The 26,904-nt window shown below is 48.3% G+C and overlaps 11 protein-coding genes across 11 annotated transcripts; 7 read left to right on the top strand and 4 right to left on the bottom strand.

Moving 5' to 3' along the window:
• Positions 1–1,503: 1,503 nt before the first annotated feature.
• Positions 1,504–3,413, bottom strand: F5147DRAFT_587537 (uncharacterized protein; the record flags this gene model as incomplete). Its single annotated transcript, XM_041432005.1, has 2 exons — positions 1,504–3,193; positions 3,244–3,413. 2 exons carry the CDS (start codon positions 3,411–3,413, stop codon positions 1,504–1,506), a joined length of 1,860 nt encoding a protein of 619 aa, XP_041285633.1.
• Positions 3,414–4,114: 701 nt separating this feature from the next.
• Positions 4,115–5,397, bottom strand: F5147DRAFT_764693 (uncharacterized protein; the record flags this gene model as incomplete). The annotated part of the gene is made up of 8 exons (XM_041440725.1): positions 4,115–4,165; positions 4,214–4,275; positions 4,337–4,353; positions 4,467–4,645; positions 4,755–4,767; positions 4,816–4,905; positions 4,974–5,035; positions 5,116–5,397. The coding sequence occupies 8 exons, from the start codon at positions 5,395–5,397 to the stop codon at positions 4,115–4,117; spliced, it is 756 nt and encodes a 251-aa protein (XP_041285632.1).
• A 2,996-nt stretch (positions 5,398–8,393) lies between these two features.
• Positions 8,394–9,774, top strand: F5147DRAFT_587594 (tryptophan synthase beta subunit-like PLP-dependent enzyme; the record flags this gene model as incomplete). The annotated part of the gene is made up of 5 exons (XM_041432010.1): positions 8,394–8,501; positions 8,554–8,852; positions 8,901–9,073; positions 9,128–9,445; positions 9,503–9,774. 5 exons carry the CDS (start codon positions 8,394–8,396, stop codon positions 9,772–9,774), a joined length of 1,170 nt encoding a protein of 389 aa, XP_041285631.1.
• A 141-nt stretch (positions 9,775–9,915) lies between these two features.
• On the bottom strand, positions 9,916–10,322 carry F5147DRAFT_780920 (uncharacterized protein; the record flags this gene model as incomplete). Its single annotated transcript, XM_041442538.1, has 3 exons — positions 9,916–10,065; positions 10,120–10,161; positions 10,212–10,322. 3 exons carry the CDS (start codon positions 10,320–10,322, stop codon positions 9,916–9,918), a joined length of 303 nt encoding a protein of 100 aa, XP_041285630.1.
• Positions 10,323–10,458: 136 nt separating this feature from the next.
• On the top strand, positions 10,459–12,362 carry F5147DRAFT_726755 (uncharacterized protein). Its single transcript, XM_041439198.1, has 4 exons — positions 10,459–10,498; positions 10,574–10,705; positions 10,774–11,128; positions 11,184–12,362. The coding sequence occupies exons 2-4, from the start codon at positions 10,597–10,599 to the stop codon at positions 11,899–11,901; spliced, it is 1,182 nt and encodes a 393-aa protein (XP_041285629.1). The 5' UTR covers positions 10,459–10,498; positions 10,574–10,596; the 3' UTR covers positions 11,902–12,362.
• A 136-nt stretch (positions 12,363–12,498) lies between these two features.
• Positions 12,499–14,391, top strand: F5147DRAFT_644049 (uncharacterized protein). Its single transcript, XM_041433133.1, has 4 exons — positions 12,499–12,776; positions 12,847–13,207; positions 13,264–13,990; positions 14,039–14,391. The coding sequence occupies exons 1-3, from the start codon at positions 12,581–12,583 to the stop codon at positions 13,973–13,975; spliced, it is 1,269 nt and encodes a 422-aa protein (XP_041285628.1). The 5' UTR covers positions 12,499–12,580; the 3' UTR covers positions 13,976–13,990; positions 14,039–14,391.
• Positions 14,392–14,569: 178 nt separating this feature from the next.
• Positions 14,570–16,099, top strand: F5147DRAFT_44627 (uncharacterized protein). Its single transcript, XM_041429897.1, has 4 exons — positions 14,570–14,712; positions 14,777–15,137; positions 15,194–15,920; positions 15,969–16,099. The coding sequence occupies exons 1-3, from the start codon at positions 14,613–14,615 to the stop codon at positions 15,741–15,743; spliced, it is 1,011 nt and encodes a 336-aa protein (XP_041285627.1). The 5' UTR covers positions 14,570–14,612; the 3' UTR covers positions 15,744–15,920; positions 15,969–16,099.
• Positions 16,100–16,229: 130 nt separating this feature from the next.
• F5147DRAFT_780917 (uncharacterized protein) lies at positions 16,230–17,442 on the top strand (the record flags this gene model as incomplete). The annotated part of the gene is made up of 5 exons (XM_041442537.1): positions 16,230–16,412; positions 16,466–16,495; positions 16,562–16,578; positions 16,640–17,194; positions 17,256–17,442. The coding sequence occupies 5 exons, from the start codon at positions 16,230–16,232 to the stop codon at positions 17,440–17,442; spliced, it is 972 nt and encodes a 323-aa protein (XP_041285626.1).
• Positions 17,443–19,259: 1,817 nt separating this feature from the next.
• Positions 19,260–22,125, bottom strand: F5147DRAFT_726743 (kinase-like protein). The gene is made up of 7 exons (XM_041439197.1): positions 21,982–22,125; positions 21,693–21,927; positions 21,234–21,622; positions 20,483–21,184; positions 20,264–20,382; positions 20,049–20,214; positions 19,260–19,997 (listed from the first exon to the last, which is right to left on the bottom strand). The coding sequence occupies exons 2-7, from the start codon at positions 21,881–21,883 to the stop codon at positions 19,540–19,542; spliced, it is 2,025 nt and encodes a 674-aa protein (XP_041285625.1). The 5' UTR covers positions 21,884–21,927; positions 21,982–22,125; the 3' UTR covers positions 19,260–19,539.
• Positions 22,126–22,787: 662 nt separating this feature from the next.
• Positions 22,788–25,134, top strand: F5147DRAFT_780915 (uncharacterized protein; the record flags this gene model as incomplete). The annotated part of the gene is made up of 5 exons (XM_041442536.1): positions 22,788–22,822; positions 22,869–23,621; positions 23,671–24,379; positions 24,434–24,664; positions 24,712–25,134. The coding sequence occupies 5 exons, from the start codon at positions 22,788–22,790 to the stop codon at positions 25,132–25,134; spliced, it is 2,151 nt and encodes a 716-aa protein (XP_041285624.1).
• A 466-nt stretch (positions 25,135–25,600) lies between these two features.
• On the top strand, positions 25,601–26,676 carry F5147DRAFT_726735 (uncharacterized protein). The gene is made up of 2 exons (XM_041439196.1): positions 25,601–26,399; positions 26,452–26,676. The coding sequence occupies exons 1-2, from the start codon at positions 25,697–25,699 to the stop codon at positions 26,535–26,537; spliced, it is 789 nt and encodes a 262-aa protein (XP_041285623.1). The 5' UTR covers positions 25,601–25,696; the 3' UTR covers positions 26,538–26,676.
• Positions 26,677–26,904: the final 228 nt, after the last annotated feature.

The raw sequence follows: 26,904 nt of genomic DNA, 5'->3' as shown, positions 1-26,904 counted from the left end.
CCGTTCTCCACATGACTTGCCGTCTTTCTCACAAGAGAGAAAGACGCCACCAGATGCCGATGTTGTCCAAATCACTGGTCAGCGATGACTACAATCGTGCAGATGACTGACCAAACATCGTATTGAGTCTTTTGGCTTGCTGGGAAAGATCATCCATGAATGGTATGTCTTCAAGTAGAGTATACTACATCTTGTTGATCAACAGTCCGTCAATCAAGCAAAGTTCACATCAGTCCAAGGAAAATAAATCGATCAGATGGCCCGTGGAAGTGCTATTATTGGCTGTCACCAATTTGCACACGCCTCATCTTGTGCAGTCACAGAATGGACATATGGGCTGATTTCCGAATCTCAGTCCGCCCGAAGGGCACACCTGTGCAATGTATATTCAAGCTCCGAAGGGCCGCTTCATGCTACCAAAAAGCCTTTGTCGCGGTCTCGAGCCATCTCTTGTCAGATGGCATTCATTCAAGCTCATTATAAGGGCATTCTAGAGCATTATGATTTAGTAGCTTTAAGGTTTGTTCCGGGCGATGTGCGTTGTGGTAGAATTAGTAGGTAAAGAATTGGATTATTACGGACTTTGAAAAATACTTGCAAAGATAAGCCGTAAATAAAATAATGTCGGTAAGGATCTACTACTACTGGTGCCGGTGGAATGGATGTTCTTCATGATGGAGAAGGCAGCTTGACTCGAGACCCGCAACCCTGGAGGATAGAGAGATTGGGATTGACTCGTACTCTGGCTAGTGGGTTTGCTGGCAAATGTTTAAAAATAAATTTTCACTAGGTAGCACAGGATTTGGTTCGTAGGTTGTTCCGGTACGTATTGGAATCACGGAGGAGCGATTGTCTTCCTTCTATGACTAGGGGAGACCAACATATTGGGAAGAGACGGGGACCTGATTGCTCTGGCGTTAGTGGCCCGAAACGTCGAATCACCATACTGGTAACGGGTGCCTCTTAGAGGGGTCATCGTTTTACTCAAATGAACAGCGGCTCTAAGGACTTCCTTATATAAGTCGTCTTTTTATTCTATTCTTTTCTATTCTTATTTGAGCATATGGATAGAGTAACCCATTATATTCAAGGGGGATTTGCAACTCACATCGAGATGTTTGATTGCGGCGGGTACCAAGCCCATTCCAAGCCCGAGTTGGCAAGCATTATTGGTGGTTTCAAGGCGGTGTATTTACTTTGAGATATACGACAAAAGATTACGAATACGAGGCGCTACCGTAGCAGTACATACAACCTCAACGAAACCCCACCAAAAGGTATAAACAACACTACACAAGATTAAAAAGATTTTGGTATAGATGAGTGCGAAGATATAACGATGAAATACTTGTACTAGAAAGGGTTTGAGTCATACTGACCGAGCACGGAGGAAAACACAAGATAGGTAGGTAATCGCGCTGCTAACAAACACCAATGTTCGTACCCCCCAATTACTAGGGATATAAAGCGAGAAAAGCTATGATTTTTATCCCCCCACGACAGTCACACTCTCATTCCAACGGCAGCGGAGGAGTATGGAGATGTAACTGGAGATTCCCTTCCTCGCTTTGATAGTGCTGGAGGGGTTGCCCCATTGGATGATGGGGATGACGAGTTTGATTGTATGCTGACGGATCGAGCAACGGTGGCGAAGGCAACCCCGTGTGGTTGGGATCGTGGACTGCGTGATGTGTCTGATAAGGGTGAAGATGCGAAGTTTCCTCTGTTAACGGAAAGTATGGCCCCTGCTGCTGCTGCTGCTGATGCCGATGATATGTCGTGCCGAAATTGTGGAGAAACTCGGCCTCCCCCGAGCGACGCCGCGCCTGCGCTATACGCTGCTGCTGGAATTGTTGGCGTCTGAGCTCCTGGGAGTAGTGAGTAGCTTGAGATGGGTGTTCTATCGACGAGTGTGAGGGATGATGCTGATGAGATGATTCCTGATGCGGTAGTCGGCCGTGAAGCCGTTCCTGTTGCACCGGGTAGAAATGATCGTAGTCCTGCATCTGCATCTGCGTCGTTGCAGAGTTCCAGGACGGTGAGCCTTCGAGATTGAGGGCGTGATTCTGACCCGTACTCGTACTCTCCAGGCCCTGAAAGCCCGCTGCTGGGTTCTCGACGTGAGACATCATCGTCTGGTCCCGGGTATGGTCGTTTGCGAGGGTTGTTTGGTGGTGAATATGCGAAAGGCCCACTAGATGAGACTGACTCGGCGAGCGCCGGTGGGTGGAAGGAAAACGGTGAGTCATATGACCCCCCTGTTGGAGATGCTGGTTCTGAATCGTATGGGATGCCCCCGTAGGAGGATGTGAGGGATGGCGCTGCCATGTCGCCGCGTCCATAGACTGGAACGGATAGTTCTGTGACCAATCCAGGCCCTCCAGCGTAAGCAGGTTTTGTGGAGAGGATTGATGCGGGAGCTGTACCTGGGCGATTGGCTGTTGTAGGTCTTCGGAAGGGTAAGGGAAGTACGTGTTGTGCTGACTGAGGTGGGAGGGCGAATGATTGGGATGGTGGAGGGGGGATTGTCGCGGAGACGACGGCAGCGAGTGGCGGGAGCGTTCTAGCATGTGCGTCGGGACCCCCTGCAGTTGGTGGCCTGCTGCTGCTAGATCCGGGCCGACCATCCCGTTCCCTAGAGGGGAGACTGAAGTTGAATGTGTTGGTGGTGAAGGTCTGAAAGGACTGCGACTGTTGCTGCCATGAAGTAGAGGATGCGGGGGGGACACGAAAGGACTGGCTGGAGTCACGAAAGGAATGGTTGTTTGTAGGTCGAGGATTACCAGAACGATGATCCAAATCGGAATTCCAACCGTCACCGTAAATCATGTTGTCACCACCCTCGTAACCAGTGCTCGTACCGGGACGCTGGTGCATGGGGTGGAGAGAGGCAGACAAGTCCTCCTCCTTGACTTGATCGAGACCATGCATTGAACTATCTTGAGATCCTGAATGATTGCTTGAGGCGAGTACGGCAGCAGCATTAACGGAAGCTTGACCTCTCTTGCCTCTTGGCTGACCGGTTTTATTTGCGGCGGCCATAGAAGCATGAAGAGAGGTAAGTTCACGCATCATGCGCTCATTCTGCTCTTGCTTATCAGCGTGAACAGTTTGAGCATGCTGGCGTAAATTGTCGAGACGCGAGAATTGCTTGCTGCAGTGGCAAGTAAAAGGGCGCTCGCCAGTATGTTTCCTGATAGGAAATTAAAGAGATCGAACGGGGGTATGTGCCTCGGTACCTACCTAATGTGCCTGGCAAGATGCTCACTTCTACTGAAAACCATACGGCACTCGCCATAACCTCTGCATTGAAAAGTCTTTGCAGGAGCTGGACGATAGCGTTTATTGACGCCTTGTATGCCTGCTGAAGCAGATAAAATAGATGGATTGTTGGGCGCGACTAGGGCAGCCATGTCGGATGATGAACCTGTGGGAGAGAGTTCACCGTTGTCGTCGTAGTTATTATTTAATGATTGATTGAGATCGTGAATCTCTGAGGAACGAGAAGAGATTGAAAGTGAAGCAGGTGAAAGTTTTGAATCGACTTGAGTGTCGAGAGTTGAAGATTTTGAGTCCTCCATGAAGCGGGTTAGGAAAAGAGGAACAACCTTCTATAAAAAAGGTGCCTGATTGCAGACGCTGGAAAGAGTTAAGCCCAACACCTCAATTAAGGCACCGCAATCGTCGGACTTTTAAAAAAATCTATCCGTTAGTTTGGTTCAGGAACAACCCCGCCGAGCTACGGCACCGTTTTGCACTGATAACACACGTCACGCCGTAAAGGATGCCGTATATACTTTGACCCCCCCATAATAATAATTTATTATCGGAAGAAAGTACACGCTTTTTTCGCATCTTCCCTTTAACTCCTACTTCATGGCCAAGTCTAGACTCAAATAGCACCCGCGTCCGTTCCGAATATCAATGTGGCTGTGACCCTTCATCGATTGCCATCTTTTTCGTTGTCAACCCTTTTCCCAGTTTTTTTGCATTATAGGATTTACTCTTTCCATTTTATGTAGAAAACAAACCAATTCGTGGGATAAAATAGTATTTCCGGTTGCACTATTTTTCCGCCACTTCATCCACGGAATTTGAATTGGCATTTTTGTCTTTAGTTTGTCCGCATCAGTCCCGATGCGCTATCTGCGCTTTTTCCATTCACCTGTCAGACGACATCTGATCCGCTTTTTTTCAAACACAGTTTACTTACTCCGACATTCAAGGCGAATTGTGTTACTCCGCCAAATTCACCAAAGATAAACATGCGTAGGCCTAGGCATGCACGAGGTCACACGTGTACCATCAAATCCCAAATTTTTATTCATGCACGTACCCTCCCATCCCGTACTCCTCCATCCCCCATCAATACATCCTCTCAATCATAAACACAGCCTTCTGGCATAAATTTCTTTGTCCGAATCAGGGCCGAATAGTAATTAAACTTGCAAATTCCCAATCCGCACAATGCAGTACCCAAGCTCTGGCACCGATAATTACGGATTAAGCAGGGAATTACCCATACCCAAGACGGTCTAAGCCAACGGTCCAGACTCTCGAAGCCCATCCGATAACACTGCTTGCTAGGTGCGCCCAATATACGTCCCGCGCCTCGGGCAAGCACAGCTACGCTCATTCCGATCACCTAAATCTTCATTCCACATTCCGTTAGGCACATAGCCCAGGGACCTCCCCAAGGGGCTATGCAAATGCAAAGACTCTCGGAGACAACAAAGCCAACGATCGACGCTTACGAAAACCAAGTGCCTGGGCAATCAACATTACGTACTCTCAAAATAGAAGTTCAATACGCACAAGGTCGTCGCGATTAACCACACGGACAGCCTACTGAAATCCCACTCTACAAACCATATTTTTACAATATCGGATGGTTGCCCCCGCTCCCTCCGTCCATCATACATCCATTAAAAAAAACGTCTATTCATGTGAGACATACTGTCAAAGCTTATCACCATGCTGCGGTTGTGTCGTAAACATGCCCGAGACCCATCAGAATGACTGAAAAAATAACGAGCTGGGAACATAGACATCAGACCGTTTGCAAGAAAATGTCAAAACATACCCGAGTCCAACTCATGCTATGTATAGGCTTACAGGCGAACGTTTAGAGTCGAGAGCTCCAGCCGTGCGGAGCTGTACATAGCATCTCCCGCGACTATCGTAAAATCGAACGTCACCAATCATGACATCCGCGAATTTTTTTTCTTGCAAGCCACGCGTGAGTGACGAAAGTATCGCATACCATTCCCAGGTTGAGTTTGATTCTAAATGTGTGATATGTTCCACGGACTGCTGATTGATTGTGACGAATTTGTCTGCGGGGTGCAATTCGTGTATCCGCGATACATTGCGGAACATTCTCCGCATCTCGGACATGGCTATAGCCACATCAACCGGCCGTCCCTTGCTGAAGAACGCCGTCGACCTTTAGGATGTCTGGTGTACGATATTGTCTCTGTAAGAGACCTTGCACCGTCAGGGATACGTATGGCGTTGCTGTAATTTAATACATAACGCAGATCATGTATGTCACGGAAGGATCATTCTGGCGTCAAAAGAAGACACGATGTACCGCGCGCCGAGTGTGGGACAGAAACTATTGTTGACGCGTCCGGGAACAACAGAGACTAATAGCCATGTCCTGCATCTGGATCGATCCGTGTGATTGGGTATTGCATGCTAAAAGACAAGGCGTCTAGACTCTAGTGCCGGCGGAAGGGGGTGGTATGGTACGAACATACGGAAATTAACAATTGACATACCGTCCCGTCCCTGTCAAATAAATCGCAGACAGAAATGTGTCCGACGGAAGTGGTGTTTCGAGAAACCTGAAAATTCCCTAGAGTTCAACGAATGGGCTCAGAGTCTCAGACCTCGGTCTATGAAATGACAAATTACCTGAAAGTTGGTTTTCATTTTGAAATTCGAGACAGCCAAGTACAACTTTGATACACAAAGTGTCATCGGAAGGTTTTGAGCGCACGGCCATATGTGCCAAACGACCCGTTCACAGGCTGTCCCAATATTTCATCATCACATTTAGATGACTGCCTACGGCAGAAAAAAAAACTGCTCGGATTCTAAATCGTATGCTTGAATTCATCATGATAGGCGGTGGTAAATTTTCCGCGCCACTATGGCCTCATTAACCGCGTCCATTCGCATTGAAATGTCCAATGGACGACACAACAGTGCTTCTGTGGCTGGCATGGCCGCCATGGTCGTTAGTTTCCGGGCGGTAATGATGATGATGGTGGTGGCCTCCGTTGATTTGATTCGTTGCCTGAAAATCAGGAATTGTGCCCTGGTATCAGGAACTGTTCCAAAGTGAGCATTATGGGCTGGAAGCGCCAGAAAGTCCGTAATCGAAACTACCTTTCGTGCCTTCATCTCGCACCCATCGATATCGTGGCACGTCTGCAGACTATTTGACGCCAAGTCGATCACTTGTAGGTGGTGTATCAGCACTGTATCAACTGTAATTTGATAGCTCACATAAAATTTATGTCTTACAGACAACGTGCTCATTAATTTCCGCATAGAAGTCTTTTACTCGACTGGCCTTCGCATAATGCATTGAACGAAGGGGGGTTTCCTACTGCGGGGAGCCCGGCCTCACGCAGCCTTACGCCCGTGCCAATCTACACACATGGACCCTCCGTTCACAAAGGCCAGCTGCCAGCCAGTGTGTCTGATACGGAGGTACCATAGCACCGGTATGAGAGCCATTTGATAAAACTCGTCGGAGCATGAAAGAAATTTGCGGGCGTAAACGGAAGGCGCATTGGCCTATGTCGATGTCGCAATGGAGGCTTCCCACTGACAGATCATATATGTAGCACAGGTCTGGCTGCCAAGAGAATCTATCATCCCATATACCTTCAAAGGGCTAGTCGCGATGCACTGATGGCTTACCACGTATAAACAACTCTTTGCCACTACCGTGGCTGGTGTACCGTGTCGCCAAGAACATTGGTTGCAACCCGAACGTTTCACGCTGTTCGACATCGGCTATATGACTATAACCGGTCCGGCTGTCACAGAACGTTGACCGCGTCGCTCCAAGTCAAGCACCGAAAGATATGAGATGTGCGTGGACGAACACAAAGGAAATCATAGGCCTCAGACATTGGAGTCTGGAGTCTGGCTTTGGCGCTAATGCGCTCCATTATGATACGCGTGCAGGTTCGACGGAACTTCACGCCAAACATCAGGGTTTCCGTAATTGTTAAAGATCCGCGGCACTACTAGTACATAATTCCACCGTACGGTCATGACTTGCCGCTCATCGCAGTTCGAGGCGTTCTCCGAGGCCCTGCCCCACACATTCTCAGGTCTAACCGATATCAATCATAAGTAGCCGATCTTGCTCCGCTACTCGCTGCTACCCACGAATCACGGCCAGTCTTGAATTTGCAAGTTCGGTAGGTCGGTTCAGGTGTAGTTAATACGTCCTGATGCGACTTCCTAGTGCTTACTCAATGTTGCAGCACGCACGACATCAGCCTGGGCTGTGCATCATTAATTCCCCACCATTGGGACATTGCATGATATTATGTCAACAACTTGCTCTGTGAGGTATGTTATTGATGTAATACACCTTAGTACGTATCCTGACAGGCCGAAACCATGGTTCTTGGCATCGGTAGATGATCAGTCTCGTGCAAATACTGTCAATGAAGCTAGTGGTTGCTCGATGAATGTTTCAGCCTCTTCTGCGCGCAAAAGACAACTGAGACAACCCGGGCATCAATGTTTGACATTTATCAACGGCACATAGATACGTGATACCGATACCTTAGTGAGCTCTTTCTTCTGCTCGGGTGGCGTTTAGAGGGCCAGAGCTGGTAGACCCAGCAACACGGCGCACCACACAATGGAAAACTCGGATGTAGAGGTAATCATCATCTCGACGGAGAGATGTCGGCAAACAACTGTTCGAGTTATCTATCCCCTTCATGCTCATCTTCGCGATCACTGCCAGCGATGCATGTGGTGAAGGGTAGGTGGCGTCAGGTGGCGTCTTATTCGTGTGCTTTGATGCGAGTCCCAAACTGTCACAGGATGTCATGCGGCAATGCAGCTGGTTGGCTTAGACACCAAGGAAATGGCCGTGATGGGAACACCACCTAAATCGTACCTTCAGAAGAATGACTAAAGCGGATCGCTTGATATCACAACATTCTGTTCACCCGATATGAATCAACTGCTGTAATCTTTGCGTTCTTATTACTTTCTTGCTTTCTCCTTTGTTCTACGCGGGGTAAGAGTGAGAACATTCAATCCGGAGCTAAGCTTGTCCAAATATAGCAGGGACAATTGCTCCATCAAAGTTCCGGAAGCTGGCTTATGAACAACCAACATCTAGCGATATGACCATTAAGGCGGTACAATCCGAGAATTTGTGGACGGAAACACCCTTAGTGTATTCCAGCCATATATCTGATATTATCGGATGTTCTGCATACCTAAAGTTGGAGGTGCGATATAGATTTGGACCACGTGCGACTTATCAAACAGGCGTACGTACAGAATCTGCAACCTTCTCAATCATTCAAATACAGAGGTATCTCCAAATTCGCACAACAATGCAAGGAGAAGCATGGTCCTTCGGTGCACCTGATGATCGCTTCGGGCGGAAATGCAGGCCTAGCTGCGGCAGTTGTAGCACGTGTTTTGGGAGTGAAATGCACAGTGTTCCTTCCCACCAATGTAAGTATCGACACGCAGCAGGCTCTCCGAAAGCATGGCGCAGAGATTGTGACAATTGGAGAATTCTACTCCCAAACACTCGCTGCGCTGCAAGATGCCGTGAAGAAAGACACAAATGCGTGAGTACAGGCTTACTCGTCACTTGAGGCAAGCCAAACGCATCTTAGTGTCCTAGTGCCAGCATATGATTCGCCTGTCCTCTGGAATGGTCATTCATCCATGGTGATCGAGATGCAGAGACAACTTCCTAGGAAGCCGGACGCCATATTCTGCAGTGTCGGAGGGGGAGGCCTCATCGGAGGCATCATGCAAGGCTGCAAGAACGTCGGGTGGGATGAAGGTAATTAAAATCCTGAACCGCTATACTCATACCTCTAATTCACGCCCAATAAAGTGCCGGTGGTAGCGCTAGAAACCACTGGCTCGAACTGCTTTTACAATGCCATCGCCATCAATACCCGGAACTTTACTTCTAAAGTCCCCATCCTACCTTCCATTGAAGTGGAGGACAATTCTCCGTATACCGTTGAAATTATTGAGGAATATAATATCGCAATTCCACACATGAAAGCGCTGAAATCCCGAGCAGCCTCGCTAGGCGCGACCTCGCCAGCTCCTGGGGTGGTTAGAATGGCAGTCGATCGTGCCGGAGGAATAAAATGCGCATGCATCCCAGACGAGATGGCTATGCATACTGCAAGATTATTTGGAGGTGAGTCCCTGTGCGATGCAAAACGCAGATTGGCTGGCGCAATAACCATACTGCCAGACGATCATAAAATACTGACGGAGCTCGCTTGTTCGACAACTCTGACTCCCGGGTATAATCGCGAATTTCTCTTGCGCATCCTCGGACCAACGTTCTCAGCACTTTCTTCAGAAGAGAGGAAAGAAAAGTGCCTAATTTTTGTAGTGTGCGGTGGAGTCAAAATCTCTTTCGAGGAGATGATGGAATTTGAAGAGATTGTCGCTGCAGCGCAGGTGCAGAGCTACTGGAGTGTGCACATCGACGGCGAAGAAGCTCAGCTGCCTAAGCAATGATACAGAAACATAGATAGACAATATTGAGAGCGTAGACGAAGTAAATGCATTTGGAAGGAAGTAAGGGGGAGCTAATAACTACGACTGACTTATAAATGCTACTCGTGAGGAGAACTTTAGGCGACATACCGTTACCCTGAACTACCACCATTTGAACCATCCTTTTGAACTTTGTGCAGGTGCCTCCGGCTGTGTTTGAAGCTCTTGATCCCGCTCCATTCGTCGTGCAAGTTTATCTGCCTTTATCCTTGCCAGCTCTTCTCGGATGGCGGTTTGATCCGTTGGTATTTTCTACGTGCATCTTGAGCACACGGATGAGCAGCACATTGATATTAAAAGACTCACACTGTAAGTCCTATCCGGAGGCGGGAATAGGTGTTCCCTATACTGGTCGCAACAGTCAACGACGAAGTCACATAAACAAAACGACAACCTACAGGAAGGACGTGGTTATGGTACCAAGCAGGATCACCGAAATGCAACAAGGCCATGACGGGTACAAACAAGTACAGACCAAATTTAAAGACCTCAAGATTTGGACCACCCATGATAGACGCAGCCAACGTACAAAGCGTTCACTGTCACTCACAGGCCTGAAGCAGCATGGATAGCAGTCAGAAAACGATCACGTGACTTTCATTCATTCATTGACGCGTTGCCGCTCATACTCACTTGGTCACGTCTCCCATATCATAGAGACAACCATTCCTTCTTTTCGAATCTCGTAAGTAGAATCCACTGATTCGAACGCTTATTGATGTAATCACTAACACTGGACTCATATTTTCCCGACCTGCAGAAGCGACTTGGCCACAGATTATCATGGCGCAACGAGAGGATGACTCGGAAGATGTGTCCTATAAGCGAGCAGTCCATCAGAGCGCTCTGAGTCGGCCTTCACGTCTGAGTAGTCACGAGAAATCCGGCATAGGTAAGACTTGAAATCATATTGCAAACCAGAATATATAGTCACATGTACTTCGCTCGTGCGACTTCCAGTCTCAACCTTCACTGCTGTGATATGCGATCCAACAAAGACCACAAGGTATAAACGCCATCTTACAACGGATTCCGAGTCTAGAGACGAACTGGCTAAACGCCCACGAGCCGAAAAGACTCCTCTTCGCAAGCATGAGCGGTTTTGGCTTGCAGACGGAAATGCTATAATTGAACTTGACGGTATAAACTTCAGGGTGCACCAATCATGGTTCACAAAGCATTCAAAACGGATTGCAGCCATACTTCCCGACCAAGGAACGCAAGGCAGCAGACTCGAAGAGATTACACTTGATTTTTGTGGCGTGCTTAAAGCAATAGATTTTGAGGCACTGCTTTCATTGTATGAAAACCCTGGGTAAGTATATGCTGAATTTCGATCATCATATAGTGCTGGCTGACGTGTAGATTAGCGACTACCGCGATTACATCGAGACCCCAACACTCATGTCTCTTATCCGCGCAGCGGCGATACTCGGTTTTGACAACGATCGTACATGGCTCGTGAGGGAGTTGGAAGCGCTTTGGCCGTCTAACCTTGGAGAGCTATTTGTCAACCCAGAACCACGCCTCGATGCTCCAGAGGTGGCTTGCCTTGCACGGACGTGTGACATTGATTCGCTGTTGAAGCCCGCGTTCTACGATATGGCAAGAGCACCTGGATTCGGTCTGGACAGGTTGGATGAATCAGAGCAGATCGGCCGTGCGGATGTACTACGCCTTGTTCGGATGAGAGAGTATCTGAGCGGAATGTGGGCTCAGGTAGCTGCACATGAGGATCCTACCTTTGTTTGCCAAAACCTCCAGGCTGCACCATCTAGCAATGACGAAAGACCCTCAGGTTTATCTGCAAATACCAACGGGAAGCCTGTACTTTGCCCTACCCCCTCTGCTATGGATAGCCACTGCCTCTCGGCGACGGCACGACGCGAGGCATGGGTTCGGCTTGTTCACTACTCACAAATTTTTGCCCAATATCGGTACGACCCACTGCGCGGACTAGCAGCGTTGATAAACATCACGTGGACCGATGAATGGTGCAGGGATTGCGTGGAGAAAAGGAAGGCTGATTGGCATAAAATGCAGAGGAGAATCTGGGAGATGGTTGGTGAGTATTTAAGAGAAGAATGACCAATGGATGTTTGTTGGGGTTTTTTTGTGGTGTGGGGTTTTGTAAGTTACCTTGATCACCAAGTATCTTGCACCTCCCGTGATTCAAAATTTCGCACAACCAAGAAACATTTCTCCTAATTGTCTTGCTAGAGTTGCGGTGAAGTTCACCAGCTTTGTACTTGAATTCGCGTCAGGATAGAAAGGATTTGGACCGGTGTTTAAAGGCGTGCCAGGACTATTTGTCGTACAAGTCCAGGAAGTTAGTATACAGTTTTATTAATCTCCATTTCGTCACTTCATTAGGCTCTCCGCTGTTGTTCACATGGCCTTTCTTTCCCCACCATTTCAAACTCAGGCTGCTTGGTACAGTGCTGTCGACAGTATTCACACATTGAACATTTACCTTACCTGCTCTTTCAGCATCTAGATCTGGTCATCCGTGTTTTTCTGCTCCCCGATTATTTAATACTCCACTTAGCATTTTTCACGATTGATGTCTGCAAGAATTTTCGTACTGAACTTCTCTTCCAGAGTTCAGTCTCAGATAATCGCCCCGGAGTGTCATGACACATTAATGCAATCACGTGGTCTATCTAATAGCATATCATTCCCGCAGATTTCGCTGCTCATTCAGAATCACTCGACTCTGGACTGATCTTCTCCCGAACTGCAGGGCGACAACAGATCGTAGAATAACATGGTGCGACAAAGGGATAAAAATGTAGTTGATAATCAAACTGTCAATCAGATTCAGAAATCTCAACCAAGGCCCACTGGCGTCTATGACCTTTGGTGCAGCTTGCTTCACAAAGTTCCGAGGGTCAGCTTGCTTGACCTTCCGAGGCGCAGTCTCCGTTCGAGTATTCCTTGGACTCCTAAAGCCTCCGATGTAGGTGAGACTTGAACGACATAAACCAGTGGATGATGTTCCTGTGTCATGTACTCCACTCACACGACTTCCAGTCTTTGGAGTACCCGCTACTTCAAGCGACCCAGTACAGAATGCACGGTGCAAACGCCAATCGTCCTCTGAGCCCGAACCAGCAAAGAAAAGAGCTAAACCTGCACGAGCCGAGAACCTCGTCGAAGGAGTCCGCAAGCATGAGCGGTTTTGGCTAGCAGACGGAAATGCTATCATTGAACTTGACGGCATACAATTCAGGGTGCATCAATCATGGCTCGCCCAGCATTCAAAACGCATTGCAAGCCATTTCCGCGACAAAGGAGAAAGTGGCGACAAATTTGAACAAATTACACTCAATCCTCGCGGCAACCTCAAAGCAATAGATTTCGAGACGCTGCTGTTGTTTTATGACAACCCGGGGTGAGTGTCTACTGAAATTTGAATCCCGTATTTGCATCAGCTAACAAATGCGTCAGGGATTATCGCCATGCTATCGAGCCTCGCACCCTAATGTCCCTAATTCGCGCAGCGACAAGCCTTTGTTTTGACTCTGACCGTACATGGCTCGTGAAGGAGTTGGAAGCACTTTGGCCCTCTAGCCTGGAAGAGCTGACCGCGAACCCAGAGCCATACCTCGATGCTCTGGAGGTAGCTGTCCTCGCACGAACGTGCAACATTGATGGGTTGTTGAAGCCTGCATTTTACAATATGGCAAGGATGCCTGGGTTCGGTCTTAACAAGCTTAAGGAATCAGAGCAAATCGACCGTGCGGATATGTTGCGCCTTATACGGATAAAAGAGTATTTGAGTGACATGTGGATACAGGCAGCTGCGCACGAGGATCCTGCCTTCGTTTGCCGAAACCTCCGCGATGCGCCATCAAGTGATAGTGCGACTCCTTCTAAACAAGCTGACGAGAAGCCTGCACATGGCTTTATCACCTCTGCTAGTGCGGCTAGCACGTGCCTTTCGGTCACTGCAAGACGCGAAGCGTGGGCTCGATTGGTATATGACTCAGGCATTTTCACTCGATATCGCTATGATCCACTACGTGGACTAGCAGCGTTGATAGACATCGAGTGGACGAATGATTGGTGCAAAGATTGTCAGGAGAAACGGAAGGCGGATTGGCATACAATGCAGAGGAGCATCTGGGAGAAGGTTGGCGAGTATTTGAGGGAAGATTGACAGGTGGATATTGCAGTGAGTCACCTCGCTCCCCGAGTTTCTTGCTCCCCTGATGATTCAAAGTTTTGCTCAGATAAGTATTCCCGCCGTTATGTATCGCTCGAGTTGTGCTAGAATTGGCTGATGCTACACCGGAACCATCAGAATCGAAAGGGGTTTTAGACGAGTGTTCAAGGCGAACTAGATTCGGTAATTATGTAAAGTTCCAGGACTATTTGTTGTACACTCTCCACTGTCGTTCATTTAGCCTTTTGTCCCCGCCATTTCAAACTTCTTGGTACCCTGCTGTCGACGTCATTCACGCTTTGAAAATTTACTTCACTTGTGCTCTTTCAGCACCTTGTCCATCTGCCCTCTGACGAGTCCAGGTTTCTTGTTCCCCAATTATTCAATAATCCATTCAGCATTTCCCATCCACAATAATCGTTGTATTGAAATTATCGTCCGGAATACATTAACTTCAGTTTCCCGTGAGCTCTCTTTAGTATGATCGTCTGAATCATACTAATATGTTCACGTGACCTACTGTGACGGTTGGCAACTTGGCAAACTGTTCGAACTTCGCTGAGCGCTCATTGGACTAAAATTGGACTCATCTTCTCCCGAACTGCAGGGTGACAACAGGTCGTAGAATAATATGGTGCGACCGGGGGATAAAAATGTAAAAGCAGTCAAGCAGAAGCGAGTCGCTGACCTTCTCTTTGGTTCGAGTAGTGGGTCTGAAACCTCCAGTGTAGGTAAGACTTGAACTTGGCACCAACTGAACGATGTTCCTGTATAATGTGCTCACACGACTTCCAGCCTCTGATGTAACCTCTACTTCAAGCGACCTAGTAAAGAGTGTGCGACGCAAACGCCAATCTTCCTTGGAGCCCGAACCAGCGATGAAAAGGTTTAAATCCGCAGGAGCAAAGAACCTTACCGAGCAACTTCGCGAGCATGAGCGGTTTTGGCTAGCAGACGGAAATGCTATCATTGAACTTGACGGCATATTATTCAGGGTGCATAAATCATGGCTCTCCCAGCATTCAAAACACATTGCAGCCTCACTCCACGACAAGGGAAAAAGTGGTGACAAATTTGAACGAATTAAACTCGATCTTCGTGGCAAACTCAAAGCAATAGATTTCGAGACGCTGCTGTTGTTTTATGACAACCCGGGGTGAGTGTCTACTGAAATTTGAATCTCATATTTGCATCAGCTAACAAATGCGTCAGGGATTATCGCTATGCTAACGAGCCTCGCACCCTAATGTCCTTAATTCGCGCAGCGACAGGCCTTGGTTTTGACTCCGACCGTGTATGGCTCGTGAAGGAGTTGGAAACGCTTTGGCCTTCTAGCCTGGAAGAGCTAACCGCGAACCTAGAGCCGCACCTCGATGCTCCGAAGGTAGCTGTCCTCGCACGGATGTGCAACATTGATGGGCTGTTGAAGCCTGCATTCTACAATATGGCAAGGATGGCTGGGTTCGGTCTGAACGAGCTCGAGGAATCAGAGCAAATCGGCCATGCGGATATGTTGCGCCTTATACGGATAAGAGAGTATCTAAGTGACATGTGGGTGCAGGCAGCGGCACGCGAGGATCCTGCCTTCGTTTGCCGAAACCTCCAGCGCGCGCCATCAAGTGATAGTGAAGGGACGCCAACTCCTTCTGAACAAGCTGATGAGAAGCCTGCACTCAGCTTTATCGCCTCTGCTAGTGTGGCTAGCACATGCCTTTCATTCACTGCAAGACACGAGGCGTGGGCTCGATTGGTATATGACTGAGGCATTTTCACTCAATATCGGTATGACCCACTGCGTGGACTGACAGCGTTGATAAACATTAAGTGGACGAATGATTGGTGCAAAGATTGTAAGGAGAAACAGAAGGCGGATTGGCATATAATGCAGAGGAGCATCTGGGAGAAGGTTGACGAGTATTTGAGGGAAGATCGATAGGTGGTGAGTCACCTCGCTCCCCGAGTTTCTTGCTCCCCTGATGATTCAAAGTTTTGCTCGGATAAGTATTCCCGCCGTTATGTATCGCTCGAGTTGTGCTAGAATTGACTGATGCTACACCGGAACCATCAGAATCGAAAGGGGTTTTGGACGAATGTTCAAGCTTTCAAGGCGAACTAAGGGTACTACTGATAGGGTACACATATTCTTTTTGGACGCTTACTAATAAGTACGGGATATTCCGATTGCCCCTATTCAATATCATCTTACCTTACACAATGTCGCAACTCACACATTTACCTTGACGACAACATGACCGACGCGAACACCCCCCCGCCGACTCAAGATATTGTACATGTCATTCATCCAGACCGGGACAATCTTTTTCGCATCGCAGCAACTCCCAGTGATTTGATCAAAAAGAATGTGAAAACTTTCGGTGTACAGTGTACGCAGTGTCAAAAAACATTGGATAAACCTTTGAAATGTTCAAAGGTGCTAGTGGCTGATATATTTCTGTTACAAGCGCTCATCACACATTTTCGTAGTGCAAGGGTGTCTGGTATTGCTCAAAAGAGGTGAGATTTGTGACTGGGACAAAACACAGGGGCTGACGTTACAACTCACGTATCTTCTTGTGACAGTGCCAAAAGAAACATTGGTGAGTGTTCTTTTACAACCAATACACAGAGATCTCAGACCCGGACTCGCACTCATGATAGGCCCGCTCACAAACCAGCATGTCATGACGTTGAACGCTCCTCGGGGGCCCTCAAATTCGTACGAACGTTCTTCGCAAACATAACGCTCATGATGTTCCTCAAAGTTGCCATCATTTACGACTGTGGTTTGCTCGACAACTCTCGGCTCGGGTTCGACGTGCCTTTCATGGCACGTGTTGACATCGCCATTGAGCCAACTGATGTTCTCGACTTCGCGGGACTATATCTCAATAATAGGCCCATTGCGGAGAAGCTTAAAGGAATGGTGCAAGTCAATGCTGTCTCTGCGTGGGATCCGAAAACGCATCCTCCCCTCACGCCGATGCGGCTGCGCTTATGGCAGGATGCTCGAGCACAGTCCACCGCAGCAGGTTACGGCAAAGATCCTGTTGGACTCATTGAATTCCTCAACTATACAGAGAACTCTACCACCGTAGCGTTTCATATTGCCAGCTCTATTATTGCCGTCGCAAGGAAACGCGAACCCTTCTTATGTTCCTCTGCTCTCGCGGGCCGTCAATCTGAGAAGCCCATGGACTCTGCGACGTGTATAGAGTGCGTTCTTACCTGTGATGTGAATTTCGACAAGTGCGGCCCCTTACAATCGCCTGCATAGGTATATCAACTTGCATATTCGGGCCGATGAACAGAATCAGTTATTTTTACGGACTGTGATGACAGAGCAAGACAAGGAAGTTATTCGCGCTGCAGGTCGCAATGAAGACTCGCTTCCCGTCTCCCTTCTCAATTACAAGATGCAAAGAGAACTTCTCTATGCTAATATAGTGAAATTGAGACGCTAGCCAAATACACCCTCAGGTGCGCGTTTTTCAGAGCGTTGGACTCTTTCTAATTGTTGCATGTAGACAATAGACGACTGAATATTTTCTCGCACAAGGTTTGATTGACTAGTTTTTGGGAATGTTTGTAACCGTGCTTGTAAATTTGGAACTACTATAATATTACCGATTGGTTCAAGATATCATACGTAACCTCTACCGCATATCATCAAACCATGTATACTGAATCCGTTCGCAAATTTAAAGTCCCACGTCATCATGATAAAATCCTGGACAAACTCGAAGGACTTGATATGCATCTTGGATCCTGCCCTCCTTTGGTTTTCCTGAGGGAAAGTTGGAATTTCGCCTTGCCGATACATTTTTCATTGTACGTTTGTGAGTCACAATTTTGTGTTGACGTTATTTGCTCTAGTAGGTCCCTCTCAGATAGATTTTTGTACTGACAATGTATGTAAGGCCCTTCGCCAGACGTACATGTCCTTCATCCGAGCTTCAGTACATCGTGGCCAATAATTACCCCCCGTCCCCAACACGGATAATCATACACCTATTTCCGAGCGCCTGCAACTCTAGCAGGACAAACCCCACGCATGGTTCAAGTTTAGCATCCATTCTTTCGATACAGTCTCTATACCGAAGGAATCACATTCTGCGGACGGCATCCCTGCTTGTGGGACAACGACGAAGGCTTTGCCGCGATGATTCCCATACTAGTATCAACGCTTTCACAACAAACAGTCGGGCAGCACCGGTTAAAAAGAACGTTGAGCACAGTGACCTCAGTTCCCATTCACTCAAGCTCATGGTGTTCATGGATCCAGCAAAAAACCTGATTGCCGTCGTGTGTTGTCGACGAGACACTTTTTATGAACCTTAGAGCCCTGGGTAGTGATGGTGTTCACTCCGAAGAAGTTGCTGGACGGAGACTCTTTCTGTCGGTGATGCAGGAATCCAAGGAAGACAATAACCTTAAGGGTTATGGGAGGCATGTTAGTTTTCTGCGAGGACCTCTATTGCTTGATTTGTGGCGGCTGCAGATTTGAGGCTGGCGGCATTCCACGACTCGGACATCCACTGTGAGTCTTTCTCAGATATAGTCGAAGGACCCCACAGTTGATCTTCAGTTCAGTTTTGGTGCCTCCTCAGCGGCGACACAACCCACGCACGTTCAATCAAACTTCTATTTCTTCGGCTGCTCGTTGTCATTGACAATTTGAAGCTCTATTCAATCGAAGATATGTCCCAGATGGCATAATTGATGGCATCTTTTCTGATACCCATCCCATTTCCACGCACATGGTTCGTCCTTTCCAACTGAGTATGACTTACAGCTGCATGTGCAAGCCCAATATACGATGTACACCCCAGGCCCCAAACGCCGAAATAGCAGCAGCAACGCCAAAACCGTGAAAACCTTCATTTTCGAGCACATACAGGATCGCGTGGTTCACCTTAGTGGGAATCAAGTTTGTGCAAGCAATCTCGGCCGGTACGCTAGTAGCCTAAACTTCGGGTCTCACGGAGGACAGATTGCATACGATCGGATGAACTTCGGCCCGTTAGCTATGACGAAGAGGCGGGGTCGAAGACGAGTGGTGAAAGAGTCCTCTGCGATGGACTTCGGTACCTCCACTGACAAGCCCAAGGAGAGCTTGACAACCTACTTGCCTTGTATCGGACACAGTATTTCAATATCGACCTCGAGGTCATTGCGGTCTATTAACTGTGAAGATAGATCGTAACCCCCAAGTAATCCCAACACAAGTTCAAAGTTGCCAAGAATGTAGCGAGTTTCCGACAGTTCAAGAATCGTCAAGAACAATCAAACTACTTTATTAGCATACAGGTCTACCTTCATCCACTTTGTGAACTACGGCTCCATATTCTATTTACTACATTTCTTGGTATAGAAACTCTACGCAAACAAGGGCACCCAAACAGCAGGGCAGGTAAGTACTAGTGTTCATCGCGTCGCGGTCTATGGGTACAGACAAGACTGTGAGATAGCAACACAATATGATGGTAAGAGATGAGAAAAACAAAAGTGCTACGGTATAATAGTGCACACGTCTATGTGCAGGACAAAACAGGAAATGGTTACCGGACATGCGATGACTTTGATGAGGGGGCATTCGCATTCTCCTTGGCGGTGGAAGATGACGGGACAGGAGGTGCAGATAGTATGGGCGCTTGATGCGGTTGTACCGATTCCCGCTGCAGTGTGCCATCATCGCTTCCGGTACCCGCCTCCCCGACCGGTTTCATGGCATCTACCTCATCGGCATCAAGTGAAATTTGTTCTGTAGACTTGCGTCTTGCAGCCTCTTCTTCTTCGGCCCGCCGGACGATATCGATCTCGCCCTGCACCGTTATACCGTCCAGCCATGTATGATGCACAAGCTCGAAAGCTTTTGCACGGCGCTCGGGGTGCAATTGAAGCATCGGAGTGAGGAAGGCAGAAATAGCATCAGCTTCGTCCTTCGGGAAGAGGTACTTGTCATGCAATACCGCTTCAAGAGGCCAAAACCGAAGCTTGTTGATATGTCGGAGTTCACCTAGCGTATGATACATGAGAACGTATCAGAGGGCATTTCGAGGAAACTTGCCTTTCCGGTTGAAGAACTCTGAACTATACTTCCCTGAAAACGCGACTGACTTTGGAATTTCTCTCAGCAGCTCTATGATCTGGGCGATGTGGTCATCATCTTTGCTGTACCGTGGGCCTGGCGCAGGATCGAAGAGATAGTCTCCTCCGGTAATAAGTTCGAATACCTGAGGTGCGTATGAGCAGCATGCTCTAAGCGACGATCGTTGCACATACCAAACAGGCAACACTCCACACATCTGCACTAGTGCCCCACTTAGCTCCAAGAATGACCTCCGGACAACGGTACTGTCGCGTCTGAATATCATCTGTAAAATGGTGCTCGACCCAGGTAGCTACGAAGATAGAGAGCACCGCCGAAGCGAATGTCAATGAGCAGCCATGAAAACGTAATGAAAAACGCAATGACAATAATATAAAAGGAAGTGTACCAACCGTTACCAAGATCCGCAATTTTGACTGTGATCTTCGTAGTGCTCTCGAGCAGGCTAGAGGTTGTAGATGTCTCTGCCAGTACCGAATCCATAGACATGACAGAGGTGGAAAGCTTTGGATCGACAGCACTGGGTTCCGCAGATGCTTTGGAAGTCGATACAGCGTGTGGCTGAGAGGATGTTGTAACTGGGGGCTGGGAGGGGGCCATTTGTGTCAGTAGTGAAGGCCCTGGAGGATTGGCAGGGTGAGGTGTCGGCGTCTTATTGAATCCGGATGGATGGAGCGAGACATTTGAGATACGCTCTGCGGCCACCTCTGTCGAGTCTGCGCGCTTGGAAGAGGCGTCCATGGGGCCCAATCCTGATGTTGCAGCTGATCCAGCTGATCCATCCTTCGCCATTGAACTAGATCCGTAAGATCCGGGCTTGGAGGTGGCCTCACCATCGATCTTGCTCATACCGAACGCAAGCTTATCGAACATGGGGCTGCTGCCGAACGAGGAGGATGGGGACGGTAGGGGCTGAGATCCGGTTATGAAAACGGATTCGGAGCGAGGTGTCTGGTTGCCACCACGACCTTTGGAAGGGGGTACGCCGACGAGTCGGGTGGGTGGTGATGTGGCATTTGCTGACGCGGCAACCTCGGTCTGAATGATAGATTCGACGTCATCGATACTTATAAGAACGTTTTCAGGCTTCAAGTCTGTCGGAACATGGTCATGAGGCGCGAGGGAGAGGCAAAAATAACGGACCTGTGTGAATTATGCCACAACAACGATGCATGTAATCCAAACCTAGAAGGATTTGTTTCGCGATTTGTTTGACGAGGTGCATGGGCACGCCCTTGTTCTGATGTCGTTTGATGAGTCCGAGGAGATTTTCACCCAAGACTTCAGAAACCATGCACACGTGAGTGCCATTAGGGCCTTTATGTCGGAAGTGATCCAAAAATGACATGACATGTGATCTCCCGGGATGTGTGTGGGCATGGGATGGGGGAGGATTTGGATTATCAGGGGTTGGAGCGACGGGAAGGGTGTTAGATGTGATCAAACGTTGGAGTAGTTTGATCTCATCGAGAGCGGTCTCTGTGTACCTGGGGGCGGACTTTACGATTTTGAGCGCGACATGACGATTCATTCTGATCGGTTAAAAAAACGGAAGGAAAGATAAACGGACTGCACGTGGGGAGAGAAGATGTGCCTGCTTACTTTGTGTCTTTGGCGAGCCATACTGTGGAGAAATGACCCCAACCGAGTTTCCTGACGACGACATACCTGCTGTCTGAAAAAGAGTCACCGATGTGAACAGGATGGTAGCCTCCCTTGACGTAGTCCTCCCAATCTTCTTCGTCTTCGGTCATGATGGATTGGGAGTGAGAAGAATAGGATGCGTGAGACATAGTGAAATTCGGGTATGCTGTAAAGGAAAACGATAAGGCAAGTTCTGTCAAGCCAGGCGATAAGAACTATGTTTGATAGCAACGGGAGATAAGCTTACCTGCAATGTTTAACTGATTCTATTTGGGTATAACTTTCGCTATAGCACACTAAAGATCACTAACAATGAGAACACTTGAACAACGACGGCGACGACGACGAGAACGACGACGACGATGACTGTGAGCTGGAACAGTGATCAAATTATATCAGGAGACATGTGATTGGCTACTTTTTGGCTGACTAATATATGTCACATATCATATTGTTTGTTCCAGACGTTCTTGCCAAACAACCGCACGATGACCACGCCCTACCAGTCGATCCCAATGGGTCATAAAGGAGCTAGTCCAAATCTCCGCCCTGCTTCCCTATGGAGTAAACCTATACGTCTTTCCCCGCACGCATCAATGTCTACCCGCAGGTTACACGTCATAATTACCACAGGAACTCATCTGCCTCGTGTAATCACAATAGTCACCAACGTTGCATCAATGACCTCTGCCGTCAAAACAAGTTTCGTGTAGGCCACGAGATCATATTCTCGAAACCAGATTAACCATCTTGGTATGTCTCTGGCTTCTGTTTACCTCTTCAGGCCTTCCGTGAATAGCATTGCATGCCTGAAACACGTGTATACAAGTCATGACTTTCCCTGTCGGTTCCTGCCACTTCCAGGTCACATACCCCAGCTTTCATAATCATCATCCATTAATTGATATTTACGCCCTCCTTCATCCGGTTCGGATTACACGAGGCTGCGCCTTCCATCCTGTGCTATTTATCCTTTAACTCTGCTGATCATACATTCTCACTCCACAGCTTATCAGCATCCTTTCAGGTGCTCGATCGTGTCTATCATCGTCCATGCGTCCTTTCGCCGACCTTGATGATGAACAAAGGTATGCTAACAACCATATATCGTAATGTCCCTCTCATCCCCCATAGGATCAGCATTGCCAACGAACACCCCAACGATCTTGAGTCTGGGCCATCCTCTCCATCCTCGCCACCCAGCTACCTTCGTCCTCGTCGTCCGAGCAAATCAAATTCTCGTCATCGATCACAACATACCACCACAGACGGTGGCTCAAGCAGCCACCTCCTCGCCCGTCTCATCGCTCGCGACGATGAAGTCCGCGAAATCAATGCTCTTCTTGTCGTCACTTCTGAACGTCTCGAGACAGAGTCCAACCGGGCTAACAGCTCAGAGCGCCGTGCGCTCGAATACTTCAACCGATTGCGTCAAGCAACCGAGAATCGTGAGCGCGCTGAACAAGACTCAGCTCGTCTTCGCGAGGAGTTGAAGTTGTACAAGCTACAGCTTGAAAATGCACAAAAGGAAATTTTTCGTGCACAGGATATCATCAATCAGGTCTCTGCTCAGAAATGTGAAGCCGAGGCGGATGCTGCGAGAGCCAGAACAAAAGCAAGGAAGTTGCAGGAAGAGAAGATGATGATGCTCGCCCACGAGGATGGCAGGCGGCGTGGTTACAAAGAGGGCCTAACAATCGGACGTCGGCTCGGCTTCGACGAAGGAAGCACGATAAGAAATGATGATGAACCGGTCCGACGAGTGCATCGGCCTGCCGTCCTACCAGATGGAGGAGACGAAGAAGAGGAAGAAGAGTCGGTGCACTCTGAACGTAATAATGATGTAGTACGCTCACAGCCGCGGGTGCACCCACGATCTTCAAGACAGTATGTAACCATATATCCATGTGCAATCGTACTCATTTTTTATGGACAGCGTGCGCCCGGAGTCTGCTCCGCCTGTTGGGCAGTATGGTACTGCGCCACATGCAGCTCCTATTATGCCAGTTCCACCACCGCAAGTAATTCCAGTCCCGTCCCATTCCCCTCCAGGAAGAATCACAACGCCCTCACCACCAACGAGTCCTCCAGCGGAGACCGTTTACCCTACGCAAATACGCACAACCTCTAGCCACTTAGCTGACGTTCCCCGGGATGGTTGGATACCGCGAGCAGACCCACAGACATCGTACATCCCAATCCCACCGCCACACGAACTTTATCAGCCCGTGTCCCTGAGCTCTAGCACACACCCACACGACTTAGACAACCGCTCACGTCGCGGTCCTTCGTATGATGCTGAGGATTCAAACTATGCTCTTGTAAGAACTCGCGATTTCGCATATGCGCAACCTGCCCCAATTCCAGTCCCAAGTCTGCATACTCCATCTCTCATGTCGCGATCAACATCGACGCATATGTCTCAATACGAGCTTGTAAGCGCCCCCACCGAACGACACGGAGTCTCACTTCGTCATGAGGCATCTTCCACGCACACAAGGAGTGAAAGTCAGACTGAACGACGTACGTCATCACGCGGTGGATATCCCCCCGAGAAAAGTCGGAGGGAAGATTTGGTAGAACAATGGCGTGTAGACCCAGAAGTTGTTGCTACAGCAACTCCTGGGCCGGCCGTAAGAGATTTTGTGCGATATCATAACCAGTATCAATGTCAGGGCACTAATTTTATGCTCGTTTAGCAACCTGTACTACCTCCTGGACATCAGCGTCCCAGGGAGTCAAACATCCCCGCCACACATACTGATTCACGTGCTTCAAGTCGAATAGAGTCCCAATCATCGCAAGGTCCTTCCCAGAAACGGAGTCCACCACGATCAAGAAATCCGCTCGACTACTTTAACTTCAGGCAACGTTTCCACCAGCGAACACAATCAGCTGCCAGCGTTCCAAATATAACTGTTGAACCCCCGGTATGTGCTCCGATATGAAATGCATCTTCTGTTCACATGTTTTACAGTCCGATGAAGCTTCGACTCCATCTGACCACTCTCATCAAGCACATCATAATCTTCTAAGTCCAGATGTCGCAAATCGGCCCCTTGCTCCGGTTCATGAAGAATCCCGGACATCCGAAAGACATTCACAAGACTCACACGGCGCCTACCAGTCGACCACACCTACACAGCCTCCATGGCCAGCAGGGTTCATGCCCGTCTCAGGGGAACCACCAGAACCGGGCTCCCAATATCCTCGCTCAAGAAGTCGAGGACCTGATGAGCATTACCAGATGTCGCCTATTCCTGAGGGTATCTCATACCCTGAACCGCCGATGCGTATTTCGTCGTCTCATTCACATCGTCACCCGGAAGAGTCTGAACGATCGAGCTCGCCGGCACCTCTGCAGAGACCGATATCATTGTTCTCTGACCAAGATGGGTGAAACAGACATAATTCCATTATTTTTTTTGTATTTGTAGAGTTTTGATTTTGACACTTTCGCGCACTGTCCTTACACCATTGCCACATTATGAAACTTGTCTTTCTTTCCAAGCCAGTGACTTTTAGATGCGTTTGTTTTGCGTATAACTTTGATCATCGGTAACTACCACCAAAGTATGATAGGGTGTTGGCTGAAGCGCTGATGCACTGATGACTCGAGCTCGCCGGTGGCTCCCTTCGACGTCAAAGATTATCCCGCAACTGATCGATGATCGAAGATGACTGATCGAGATAGAGGGTGCTTGGCTGTGCTCGGGCCACCTCAGCTGAAGCTGCCTTATTAGTAAGCCATCATAATTTCCGGTGGCACTGACGTTGCATCTTCATTTCAAACACCATACACATGAAGACCCTTACAGCGTCCTAATTATGATGCTGTACCTGCCCTTATTCACGGAACACTGTTCTGTCTGATCCGTGAATATTTGATGTGAGTCAATCATTCAACGTCAGACAAGACAGAGTCACAGTGATATGTACGCATTTATCCCTCAGTTCTGAAGATGACAACCGCGAAAAGCCTTCATTCAGACTCGAGTCAGACTCGTCCGAATTCGCACCAGAACTCGTGCCTACAGATAATGGAATCTTGCAAGATACAGACTCTGCCGCGGGCGAACTTCTTGGAGTATAGGACTCCAAGAGCAGCTGGGCGCTGCGGCGCTGCGGATATGGACCCTGCCATCCGAGAAGCAAGGCATGTTTGTTCTTTCAAGTTGTCTTTTCTGATAATGGTGCCTGGCGTACGCTCTGCATTGCCTAGAGAACAATTACTCCAGGAGGCCGGGTTCTCGTGGTGGCTGCTCAGGTCATTCTTAATATCACTATTGAAATTGTGGAGTGCTCGTTGCGTGCTCAGTAACTACAGAGGAACCCCCTATTCCAGAAGTCATCGCAATGCGCCATCGTGCTGGAACCTGGATACTCTCTGGAATTCTCGCGGGACAAACTGCGGACAGATCGAGATTGATGAGTTTTGTTTTTCTTCTTTTGTTTCGCGGTCTCCCGGATCTTATTATAGCTCAAGGTTCGAACGTTCAATGTTCAGCTGTAGCCTCCTGAAGCAAGATATGGAAGTTGTGATTCTATCTGCCCACACTCCTGAAGGCATTGGCAATTACTGCGGGTCTCACGTCGATAATGGGCTCCACCTGCCTCGGAAAAAGTGGATCACAGCTTTGTCCTTGGCGCTGAATATTTTTTGCGGTTCGTTCAGCCTCGGAATTTTGTTGTAGCACATTCATAAAATGTTACATAGCCTCACTCAGAAGTTCGGATGTCAGTGGAAGACCTGTTGGGATCCTGAATACAACTATTATTACTCAGCATCCGATATGTGCGTGAACAGTGATGCATGATGAGGCGTCCGTGCAAGATTGTTTTGTAGTTCAGCGCCAGTAACGCGTTCGCAACACGGAACCTCCGTGTGCACTAGTCCCCCTTAACAGATTATAGACGAATGAAGATATCGTTTCTCCTAAGTGTGAGTGTGCACGTTCATTCATTTTTTGACACGTCTGAACTGTTATTGCCAGAAATATCCTCTTCAACAGCCTCGACTAGTGCTTGAATCGAGAGTCGATTGTCAATACATTGAATTCATGCTTTGGACCTAGTGGCCGGCATAGATTTCTTTGACCTGCTGCTAGGACCACCAAAGGCGCTGAGTAAAGCAAGTGCTCGACATCTACCTCAAACTTACTCTCCATGG

This window comes from Suillus discolor (assembly GCF_016758755.1).
Source record: "Suillus discolor strain FC423 chromosome Unknown F5147scaffold_119, whole genome shotgun sequence".
NCBI lineage: Eukaryota > Fungi > Basidiomycota > Agaricomycetes > Boletales > Suillaceae > Suillus > Suillus discolor.
The sequence above is the reverse complement of the archived record's forward strand: the minus strand, read 5'-3'. Positions and strand labels throughout refer to the sequence as shown.